Source organism: Vicia villosa, linkage group LG1 (genome assembly GCF_029867415.1).
Source record: "Vicia villosa cultivar HV-30 ecotype Madison, WI linkage group LG1, Vvil1.0, whole genome shotgun sequence".
NCBI classification, from domain to species: Eukaryota; Viridiplantae; Streptophyta; class Magnoliopsida; order Fabales; family Fabaceae; genus Vicia; species Vicia villosa.
In genome coordinates this window covers 111272606-111283906 of record NC_081180.1, presented here as the reverse complement: position 1 = coordinate 111283906, position 11301 = coordinate 111272606, and the positions used below count along the sequence as shown (strand labels likewise).

Sequence of the window (11301 nt, the reverse complement as noted above, 5' to 3'; positions counted from 1 at the left end):
ATAGCGTGTATATATATATATATATATATATATATATATATATATATATATATATATATATATATATATATATATATATATATATATATATATATATATATATATATATATATATATATATTAAATTCTTTTCGATAGCAATGTAATATAAAAATTATAATTATTTGACCGTGTTATTTTGTTATAGCGCGTGTATATAAATTAAATTAAATTAAATTTTATAATATACAATTAAAATATTGCAAAACATGGAAATAATTTATTTTAAGATATGTTTCTGACGTGTATTTTCTATCACATTGTAATATCATTCTTCAAGAAAGGTACGAGGTATCACTCTATAAAAAGCGAACAACGCTTGAAAAGTAACACAAAAATCGTCTGCAACTTTGTTAGCAATTGCGTTGAAACAATGACGAGAAGGAAGGTGAAACTTGCATTTATCTGTGATGATACAGCAAGAAAGGCAAGCTACAATAAAAGAAAGAAAGGTCTGATCAAGAAGGTAAGAGAACTCACAACTCTTTGTGGTATTCCAGCTTGTGCTATAATTTCGAGTCCCTTTGATTCTCAACCAGAGGTGTGGCCAAATCTAGAAGGAGCCATGAATGTGATTGATAGGTACAAAAATTCATCTGTGAAAGATGAAAACAGGAATGTGAACCAAGAGAGATTCCTCACGCAGAGGATTACCAAAGCTAGAGATCAGGTAAGAAAGTTGAAATATGACAACCGCGAACAAGAGTTGAATCTTCTCATGTTTGGTTACTTGCAAAACAACAATATTTCTGATGATTTAACTTCTGAAGAGTTGAAAGATTTTGATAAGCTAGTTGAGAAGAAGCTGAAGGAGGTTGATATTAAAATTAAGAAACTTGATGCATGATTATGTTGTTTTGAATTATGTTTTATGATTTTTAATGTTGTTTAAGTTGTGATTCTGATTGTTGCTCTGAGAGCATGTTATGATGTTTCTGTCATTTGATCACCTAAATAAAGTTTATGGATTAAAATAAAATTTGTTGTAATTATTCTATTAAGAGATCTTGTTAAAATTTTATACTTTATAAATAGTGATAATAATTATTTATTGATCTTCAAAAAAAAAGAATAAAGATTTATTGCCACATTAGTATATTTTTTTTAATCAAAAGGAGGAATATATTAATTTAAAATTCAAAGTAAGTACATGGCGATCTCTTGGGATCCAGCTAGCAAATGTGACAAACAAAAGACCAAGCCTATAACATCAAGGTTACTATATGTTTTCTAAGCTTATTAGTATACCAGCCCTACAATAATCTCTATGATATGATCAACTATGTTTCTATTCACATTATTCTTGAAACTTCATCATTTTTGTAAATCCACACCTCATAAGAGTTTCAGTGAAAGCTAGTTTAAGGAGACTAGTTATCCACCCCTTCTTTTCAGTTTCTCAAATAGCCCATTTGAGTTCTTCATCCCAAGCTTTAGGCTCATGTATGACTTCAATCCTTCTAAAAACCTGCTCCCATATGGATTTTGTAATTTGGCAATCAAAAAACAGGTGGGTAATAGATTCCTCAGATTCCTTACATAAACTACATTGACTTTCGTTGATCATTCCAAATCTTTTAAATCTATATTTTTTCCCATTCTACCATGACACATCAACCATAAATTCACAACAGCGCGGGGCCTTAGAATGTTATGGTTCAACAGAAACTCCACAGAACCCAATCATTTTCTCCATCAGCAAATAATACATAATTTTCATCGAAATTTTTTCCTTCTGCAGTTGATTACTCCATCCCTGCTTCCATTCCTAGTTCATCCTAGCTTTCTCTCTTTAAGTCAAAACATGGGTTTGACTATCAACCCGCATAATTCTCTCTCTTTTTAAGTAATACATATGTATCAACTTAACCCAAATATTATCCTATTTTCCGCTCAAATTCCACAAACATTTCATCATGGTAACCCGATTCCAGACTGTCAAATTTATAATATCCTATACTCCTTGGCATTTCGGTCTACAAACGGTATCCCAGGCCACCGAACTTTTCTTCTTCACCTTATTACAACCAGTCCATATAAAAAATCTGCAACTTCTTCAATTTTCTTCACCATAAATTTTGGAACTGGAAAACAAAGCATCCAGTATTATGATATCGCAACAAATATACTTTTTACTAATTGTATTCTCCCTGCATGATTGAGTAGTCTTGATGTCCAGTGTAACACCCTTCTAAAACCCCGCGGAAATATTTAACAATAATCAGAGTAAAACATGAAAAGGGCATTACAATTTCCAGATAATTAAAACAATACTCATGTCATGCCATAAAAGAGAACGTTAAACCAAATTATCCAGATTAACATGTTAACACAGCGGAAATATCTTTAACATCTGAATAACGAAACAACCAGAGTCATAGACTCAAAATACCACCATAAACAAAGCACCCAATGAAAAGAGTTTATCAAGTAACTCTAAATAACGTCCCCAGTGTTACACGACCAGAGCATGACACGGACCCAACTGACTCTAACGAATTACTTGACGCACTAATCCTCACCAAGTACAAAAGCTACTCCTCAATCTGAAAAATAACAACAGTAAGGGTGAGTCTCATTCACATTTAACCAATGTTATAAGATATAGATAATAAAATATCAATCACATATTATTCACCCAATTACAGTTACGATCAGATTCACAACAACACAATTAGCCACAACAAATACACAATCAACACGTATTATAAGATTGGACAATCTTCCATTCATGTTATAATAGCACAAGTAGCCTAATGCAATGCAACTACATGCATGTGGTACCAAACATGGGATAACTCATCTCACCGATCCACCATCGTCAAGGATACAACGACACCCACTCACTAATTCCACACAATGGGAATTAGCTACCACTGATCCACCATCGTCAAGGATCAGCCACAAAATGATTATGAAATGCATGTATCAACCATAACATGCTCATCATCAACGTTAATCAACCAGATATCATAATCATCAACCAACACAACAATCAATAGCCACATATGGTTCATGCTATCCACAACCATAACAAACACATATTTTACATCGACAATATATGTATATCAACCACCAGTTACAACCACGGCATCGCAACAGATAAAAACATTTACCATTTTACCTGTATGTATAAACTATCACCACCAATTAAAATCGAGAGTTTTAATATAAAATCGAGTCATGATTCAAAACATAATTTAATTATACAAATCATTTAATTAACTTCGCTATGCTCGAAACGGCACCAAAATCCAATTTACGGTTTAAAAGTTAGGAGTTTTTAAAGTTAAGTGAAAATTAGGAAAAAGCTGTGGAACCCGGTTCCTCCCTATGTTGGAACCGGTTCCTGAAATCCTTTAGAAACACCTCTATGGTTTTTGTACCAGGAACCGGGTTGTCCCTACATGGGAACCGGTTCCTGCTGAACAGAAACACCTCGTTCCGGTTTTCTACTACGGGAACTCGGTTCCTCCCAACTGGGAACCGGTTCCTGACGCTGCTGTAGCAGAAAAACTCCAATTTTCCAGCAACGTAGTAACCCGAATCCATATCAATTCACACCCGAATGTATTATAACATCAAACAACAACCACAAACACAAATTAGCACATTTATAACATATTTCAACCATTCAATTAACACCATACATGATCAATACAAACATTACTAATCAATTCCCCCAAAACCTAACATTCTACAACCTAAACATAACTCAATTGATACAAACAACATGTTCAATCCATCCTACTACCTATAATCCCTTAATAGAAGATAAATGGAAGAGTCCCCCTTACCTGAAGGTTGATTCTTCGCTCTTCCTCTCTTCGCACTTCTCCGCTTCTCTGCTCTTTCACGTTCAGTCGTCTCTTCTTTTTGGTTCTATTCCTCTTTTCTCACAATCCTTTATTTTGTGAAAATAAAACTATTCCAATTTGTAATAGGGCCTACCAACACGCCCCCGTCTTTACTAATCACAACGTAAGCCCATTTGCTTAATTCTCACAATTCTCAATAATTCTAAATAATTCCCATAATTCAATTAAATTAATTCAAATTAAATTATGAAAAATACGGAGTGTTACATCCAGTGCCTTGTTCTGCTAACAATTTTCTCAACTAGAGGCAAATAATGTGTGATGATAAGATTTTTACTTGTAAGGGGAACCCCCAGGTACCTTACAAGAAATCGCCCTTCTATAAAATTTGTAATCCTCTTTATATCTACTTTGGTTTCTTCATCAATTCCACCAAAAAAGACCTTACACTTCATCGGATTAATTACCAGAACTGTAGCATGTGAAAAGCTTTGTACCGTTTCAAGCATCACCTATTTTAAACCACTCAAGTTTTGCTTTCTGCATCATATGTTTTTCTTCAATGGTGTTCCATCTGATAACATCCTTTGTTAGTCTTTTCACTGTATCCATCTTTTGACTGTCGAACCTACAGTTGATTAAATTGTTATGTGCATCATGAAGCTCTTGTCTAGCTTTCATAATGTTCTTCTTGATATCATTGGCAGGATTGTTGAGTTTTTTCAGCACATGTTTCAATCTTTTTCAGTTTATGCAATAACACACACGTTGGACTACCTGTTGCAGGTTGTTTCCAACTTTTCTGTAAAGTTTCCTCGAACCATTCAATATCAACCATATAATTATTGAACTTGAAGGATTCGTGCGTCTTCCTAGCACGATCAACATTCAAATACAACAAGGAATGATCTGATACATTGAGGGAAGAACATTCAGCACCACGTCAGTATTCTCTTGAAACCATGAAATGTTATCTAGGACTCTATCAATGCGGGAATAAATTGGATCAACTCTATTCTTATTCGACCATGTGAAAAAATCACCAATACTATCCATCTCACTTAAACCTGTAATATCCATCATACTTTGCAGATTGACAAATTCCGCTTCGGTAACCATTTTTCCTCCTACTCTATCTTGAGCCTTGGCCACGTTGTTATAGTCACCCACCGCACACCAAGCCCCTTGGTGAGTCCCATGAATTTTCTATATATCTTTCCATAAAATTCTCCTCTTATCCAATGCATTACTTGCGTAAATAGTAGTTAGCCAAAATTTGAATTTTCCAGTTATCATACACACCACAGTGTATAAGTTGGCTTGTACTTCTAATACATTTTACTTCCACCTTATTTACATCCCAATGGATCCAAAGTCTACCATTTCCATGACAAGTATAGTTATCGAGATAATTATCATTAAGATGAAGTTTCTCTCTAACTTTAGCATCTTTATTTTCTTTAACTCTTGTTTCGATCAAAATTGTAATTTCTGGCTGAAGCTCTAGGAGACAGGAGCTTATCTCCCTTAGCTTTCCAGTCTTGTTAAGGCCCCTTACATTCCATGAAGTAATCATGGCCTCTATCTAAAAATGGGGGCCATTCAAAACCTCCAACACCCTAAATCCATTGGTACAATGCACAGCAGTGGAAGACTCAACATAAGTAACAGATTTACCTCTGTCTTTTGAAGCTTTGCTCACTCTTGTCCACATCTTTTCATCATCTTCAGTAGTTTGTGTCCCCATCTTATCTTCATCTCTAGTAGCTTTACTCATTGTTATGTCTTTTCTTGGTGTATAGATTTCAACAGGGCTTTCTTGCTTTTTCTCCTGTTGAGGCTTAGGCTTCCATTTTTTATTCTTCACCCCAGCACCACATTGATGCCCTATCTTATGACATTTATCACAGAGCTTTAGCCTCCATTCATACTCAATGGATTGCATCATTATTTGTACATCTTTATCCTTAATAGCAATTGTGAGATATTGGATCGAACTCTAGTATGGTCGAAGGGTAGCTTCTTGGTTCGACAGTTCGACAGGGTTAAGCATGACGTCGAAGGTTGCTCACATGCTGGTGTCGAAGTGTGCATGCTGTAGTCGGAGATGGGTCGAGCATGCAGGTGTCGAAGATGCTAGGGTTGTTAGCATGTTAAATTAGGTTTTAGTGTTTAAACCCTAATTTGTTAAGTTAGCTTGTTTATTAAGTTGGCTTGTGTAATGGGCCTTGCTGAAAAAGCCCATTAGTTAGTATGTTAGGTTTTATTATAAATAACATACTAGTCTCTCATCATTGCTAAGCTGCAAATCCTAATTTGGGGTGAGAGAGGTTATTTGTTATTCTTTTAAACTTGTAATCTTGTTTTAAGAGAAAGTAAAAGAATAGCAGTTATAACCAATCTTGTGTTCCTCTTCTTCCTTGTCCTTTATTCTTCCCTTGTATTATACTTTGTTCTTGGCATTGAATTCACAACAAATTGGTGCGGTGAGCGTGGAGAAGATGCCTTCAACAAAGTATGAGATTGAAAATTTCACCGGAGTGAATGATTTCGGTCTGTGGGGCTTGAAGATGAAAGCCCTACTGGTTCAGCAGGGTTGTTTGGAAGCGTTGAAGGGAGAGGCAGCCATGAATGCTGCATTAACGGCAGCGGAGAAGAAAACTATGATCGAGAAGGCACACAGCGCAATTTTGTTGAGCCTTGGTGATAAGGTTCTCAGACAGGTATCAAAGGAGACGACGGCATCAGGGTTATGGGCGAAACTTGAAAGTTTGTATATGACCAAATCGCTGGTAAATCGACTCTACCTGAAGCAGGCTTTATATTCATTCAAGATGGTTGAAGACAAATTGTTGGCTGAGCAGTTGGATATGTTCAACAAGCTGATTCTTTATCTTGAAAATATTGATGTGAAGATCGATGATGAAGATCAAGCGCTGTTACTATTGTGTTCTTTGCCTTGATCACATGCTCACTTCAAAGAAACTCTCCTGTATGGAAGGGAGTCCCTGACGTTTGAAGAAGTTCAATCAGCCTTGTATTCTAAAGACTTGAACAAACGAAAGGAGCATAAACCTTCGACTGTTGGCGAAGGTTTGGCCGTTAAAGGAAAACTCTTACGAAAGGATGGTAAGTTTGACAAGAAGAAGGGCAAAAGCTAGTCGAAGTCTTACAGTGGCGAAGCATCTGGCAATCGATGCTATCATTGTAAGAAGGAGGGTCACATAAGAAAGGTGTGCCCTGAACGCCTGAAATATCATAGAGGTAAAGATAATGGTAATTCAGCCATTATTCAAGATGATTTCGAATCATCTGATGTCCTTGTGGTTTCGAGCAGTGACTCTAGGAAGGAGTGGATTATGGATTCAGGTTGCACTTGGCACATGACTCCAAACAAAGACTTGTTCGAGGAATTATGTGATCAAGATGGTGGATCATTACTGCTGGGAAACAATAAAGCTTGCAAAATTGCAGGTGTTGGATCTGTGAGAATCAAACTCCATGATGAGTCAATAAGGTTGTTGACGGAAGTCAGGTATGTTCCTGATTTGAAGAGAAATCTACTTTCTCTTGGTGAATTCGACAAGAAAGGATATGTTTTCCAAGGAGAGAAAAATATCCTAAGAGTCATGAAGGGGTCGAAGGAAGTCTTGAAAGGCGTGATGAAACAAGGCTTGTATACCCTTGAGGCTGAAGTTGTAAGTGGTTCGACAAATGTTGCATCCACGAAACCTTTGTCGAAGACAGCAATCTGGCACATGAGATTGGGCCATGTCAGTGAAAGGGGTCTGGTCGAATTAGGGAAACAAAATATGCTTGGTGGAGACAAAGTCGAAAAGCTGAAGTTTTGTGAACCCTGTGTACTTGGAAAATCTTGCAGAGTGAAGTTCAACAAAGGCAAACAAAGAACACATGGATCCCTTGATTACATCCATGCTGATCTTTGGGGGCCTGCAAGGTGTCCATCACATTCAGGAGCAAGGTATTTTCTATCCATAGTAGATGATTATTCCAGAAAATTATGGGTATTCATCCAGAAGACTAAGGATGAAACTTTTGAGAATTTCAAAAGTTGGAAGACTCTGGTAGAAAATCAGACTGGCGGGAAGGTCAAAAGGTTGAGAACCGACAATGGCCTTGAATTTTGCAATGAGGCATTCGACAGTTTATGTGCGGCCTCTGGTATTGCAAGACATAGAACTACTGCAGGTACTCCACAACAAAATGGTTTGGTTGAAAGGTTTAATCGAACTATTTTGGAGAGTCAGATGCATGTTGACTAGTGCGGGGTTAAAGAAGGTGTTCTAGGCTGAGGCTGTTTCGACAGCAACATATCTGATAAACAGATGTCCTTCGACAGCGTTAGATATGAAGACACCTGAAGAAGTTTGGTCGGGACATCCACCAGATCTCGACAAACTAAGAGTATTTGGTTGCGTAGCCTATGCTCACATTAGGCAAGACAAGGTCGAACCTAGAGCTCTGAAATGCATGTTCATGGGATACCCTGAAGGAGTCAAAGCTTATAGGCTATGGTGCCTAGAGCCATGTCACAGGAGGTGTATCACCAGTCGAGATGTAGTTTTCAATAAAGCTGAAATGACTTTCAAGAAAACTGAGGATGGTCGAAGTGCAGAAGAGCTAGAACAGGTAGAGATTCCTGTTGAGGTGGAGCATGTTGATGCTGAATTGCATATCCCTCATGAAGTCGAAGAAGAAGCAGAAGATGCTGAGGAAGTTGAGGAAACTGACGATGACTACCTATTGCCGAGAGATAGGTCGAGAAGAGTCATCAAACCACCTCAGAGACTTGGGTATGCAGATCTTATAGCTTATGCATTAATCTCTGCCAGTGAGGTTCTTGATGATGAACCTAGAGATTATAAGGAAGTTATGAGGAATCGAAATAAGACTGAATGGCTGAAGGCCATGGATGATGAGATGAAATCTCTTCATGATAATCACACTTTGGAACTGATCAAGAAACCTGCTGGGGCAAGGTTAGTCATCTGTAAATGGATTTTCAAAGTTAAGGAAGGAATTGAGGGAGTGACATCAAAAAGATACAAGGCAAGGTTGGTCGCAAAGGGTTTCACTCAGAGAGAAGGTGTCGACTGCAATGATGTGTTCTCTCCTGTTGTGAAGCATAGGTCCATTCGAATGTTGCTTGCCATGGTGGCATAGTTCGACCTTGAACTGGAACAAATGGATGTGAAGACTGCGTTCTTGTATGGTGATTTAGATGAAACGATCCTGATGAGGCAACCTGAAGGGTATGTCGAAAAGGGAAAGGAAGATTATGTGTGCAAGCTAAAAATATCTTTATATGGCCTGAAACAATCTCCTCGACAGTGGAATAGGAGATTCGACAAGTTCATGGCACACATAAGTTTCATTAGAAGTCAGTTCGACCACTGTGTTTACTTCAGATTTCGACCTGGTAATTCATTTGTTATTTTGTTGCTTTATGTGGATGATATTCTCATAGCAAGCAACAGTGTCGAAGATGTGATGAGGGTGAAGGCTGAACTCAATAAGGAGTTCGATATGAAGGATCTGGGAGCTGCTTCCAGGATTCTTAGAATTGACATTCGAAGAGATAGAAAAAAGTCGAAGTTATGCCAATCTCAAGAGGCATATCTACGGAAGACTCTTGAAAAGTTTGGTATGTCGAATTCGAAGCCAGTTGTGACTCCAACAAACCCTCAATTCAAGCTGAGTATTGATCAGTGTCCCAATACTGATGTCAAAAGAGCCTATATGAATAGCATCCCATATGCTAATATAGTCGGTTCTTTGATGTATCATATGGTCTGTACTAGACCCGGCATAGCATACGCAGTAAGTCTTGTAAGCAGGTACATGGCAAATCCTGGAAAGGCTCACTGGCAAGCATTGAAGTGGATTTTAAGGTACATAAATAGGTCTCTGAATAGAGTCCTAATTTATGGTGGAGCCTTAAGTGAAGATAGTAAAGCAGTAATCGAAGGATATGTCGACTCTGATTATGCAGGTTGTATGAATTCCAAAAAATCTATTTCTGGATATGTTTTCACTATGTTTGGCACAGCAATTAGTTGGAAAGCAACACTTCAGAAGGTTGTTGCTCTATCAACCACTGAAGCGGAGTATATTGCCTTAACTGAAGCTGTGAAAGAAGCATTGTGGCTTGAAGGTTTTGCAAAGGAGCTGAAACTTCAAGGTCGAAGTATCATTGTTAAATGTGATAGTCAGAGTGTAATACACATGTCGAAGAATTCAGGCTATCATGAGCGAACTAAGCATATTGATGTGAGGCTGCAATTCGTCAGAGGAGTAATCGAGCATGGAGAAGTCCAAGTGCTGAAGGTTTCGACTGAAGACAATGCTGCTGATATGATCACCAAGACATTGTCGAGCTGCAAGTTTTTCCACTGTATGCAGTTGATAAAGCTGCATGAAGAAAGCTAGTTTGTTCCCTTGATGTTGTAGAGTTAGATCCAAGGTGGAGATTTGTGAGATATTGGATCGAACTCTAGTATGGTCTAAGGGTAGCTTCTTGGTTCGACAGTTCAACAGGGTTAAGCATGACATCGAAGGTTGCTCACATGCTGGTGTCGAAGTGTGCATGCTGTAGTCGAAGATGGGTCGAGCATGCAGGTGTCGAAGATGCTAGGGTTGTTAGCATGTTAAATTAGGTTTTAGTGTTTAAACCCTAATTTGTTAAGTTAGCTTGTTTATTAAGTTGGCTTGTGTAATGGGCCTTGCAGAAAAAGCCCATTAGTTAGTATATTAGGTTTTATTATAAATAACATACTAGTCTCTCATCATTGCTAAGCTGCAAATCCTAATTTGGGGTGAGAGAGATTATTTGTTATTCTTGTAAACTTGTAATCTTGTTTTAAGAGAAAGTAAAAGAATAGCAGTTATAACCAATCTTGTGTTCCTCTTCTTCCTTGTCCTTTATTCTTCCCTTGTATTATACTTTGTTCTTGGCATTGAATTCACAACAGCAATTTCATCCACCAATTTTCTAGTAATATCGACCTCCACGAGAATCCTAGCATAGGATACTCTGAGTTTGTGGATAGTGCATTCATCAGTAACCATGGGCGCACCTATGGCATTGCTGATTTTGTTAAGGCTTCGTTGACCCCAAAGGTACAATGGGAGCTTAGGGAGTTTTATCTATATCGGTATGGTTCTTAACATGTCTTGCTTCAAACCAAAATCAGGTCTCCACTTTTTGAGTACCACCGGCATATTCCTTATTGTATAGGGACCCTTCCTTATTATCGCTTCCATCTCGTCATGTGATTTGAATCTTAGCAGAAAATGTCCATCATCGTAGGGAGAACTTGTTTGGTTTACCTATACACGAAGTTAGACAAAAAAATTCTTTGAAAGATAAAGCAGTTGACTTTAATTTAACTAATGTATGAATAGTATGTTTGAACCCATTAAT

General features: G+C 37.5%; 1 protein-coding gene across 1 annotated transcript; it reads left to right on the top strand.

Moving 5' to 3' along the window:
* Positions 1–412: 412 nt before the first annotated feature.
* Positions 413–886, top strand: LOC131651587 (agamous-like MADS-box protein AGL80). The gene has a single exon (XM_058921251.1). The coding sequence runs from the start codon at positions 413–415 to the stop codon at positions 884–886; it is 474 nt and encodes a 157-aa protein (XP_058777234.1).
* The last annotated feature ends 10415 nt before the right edge of the window (positions 887–11301 follow it).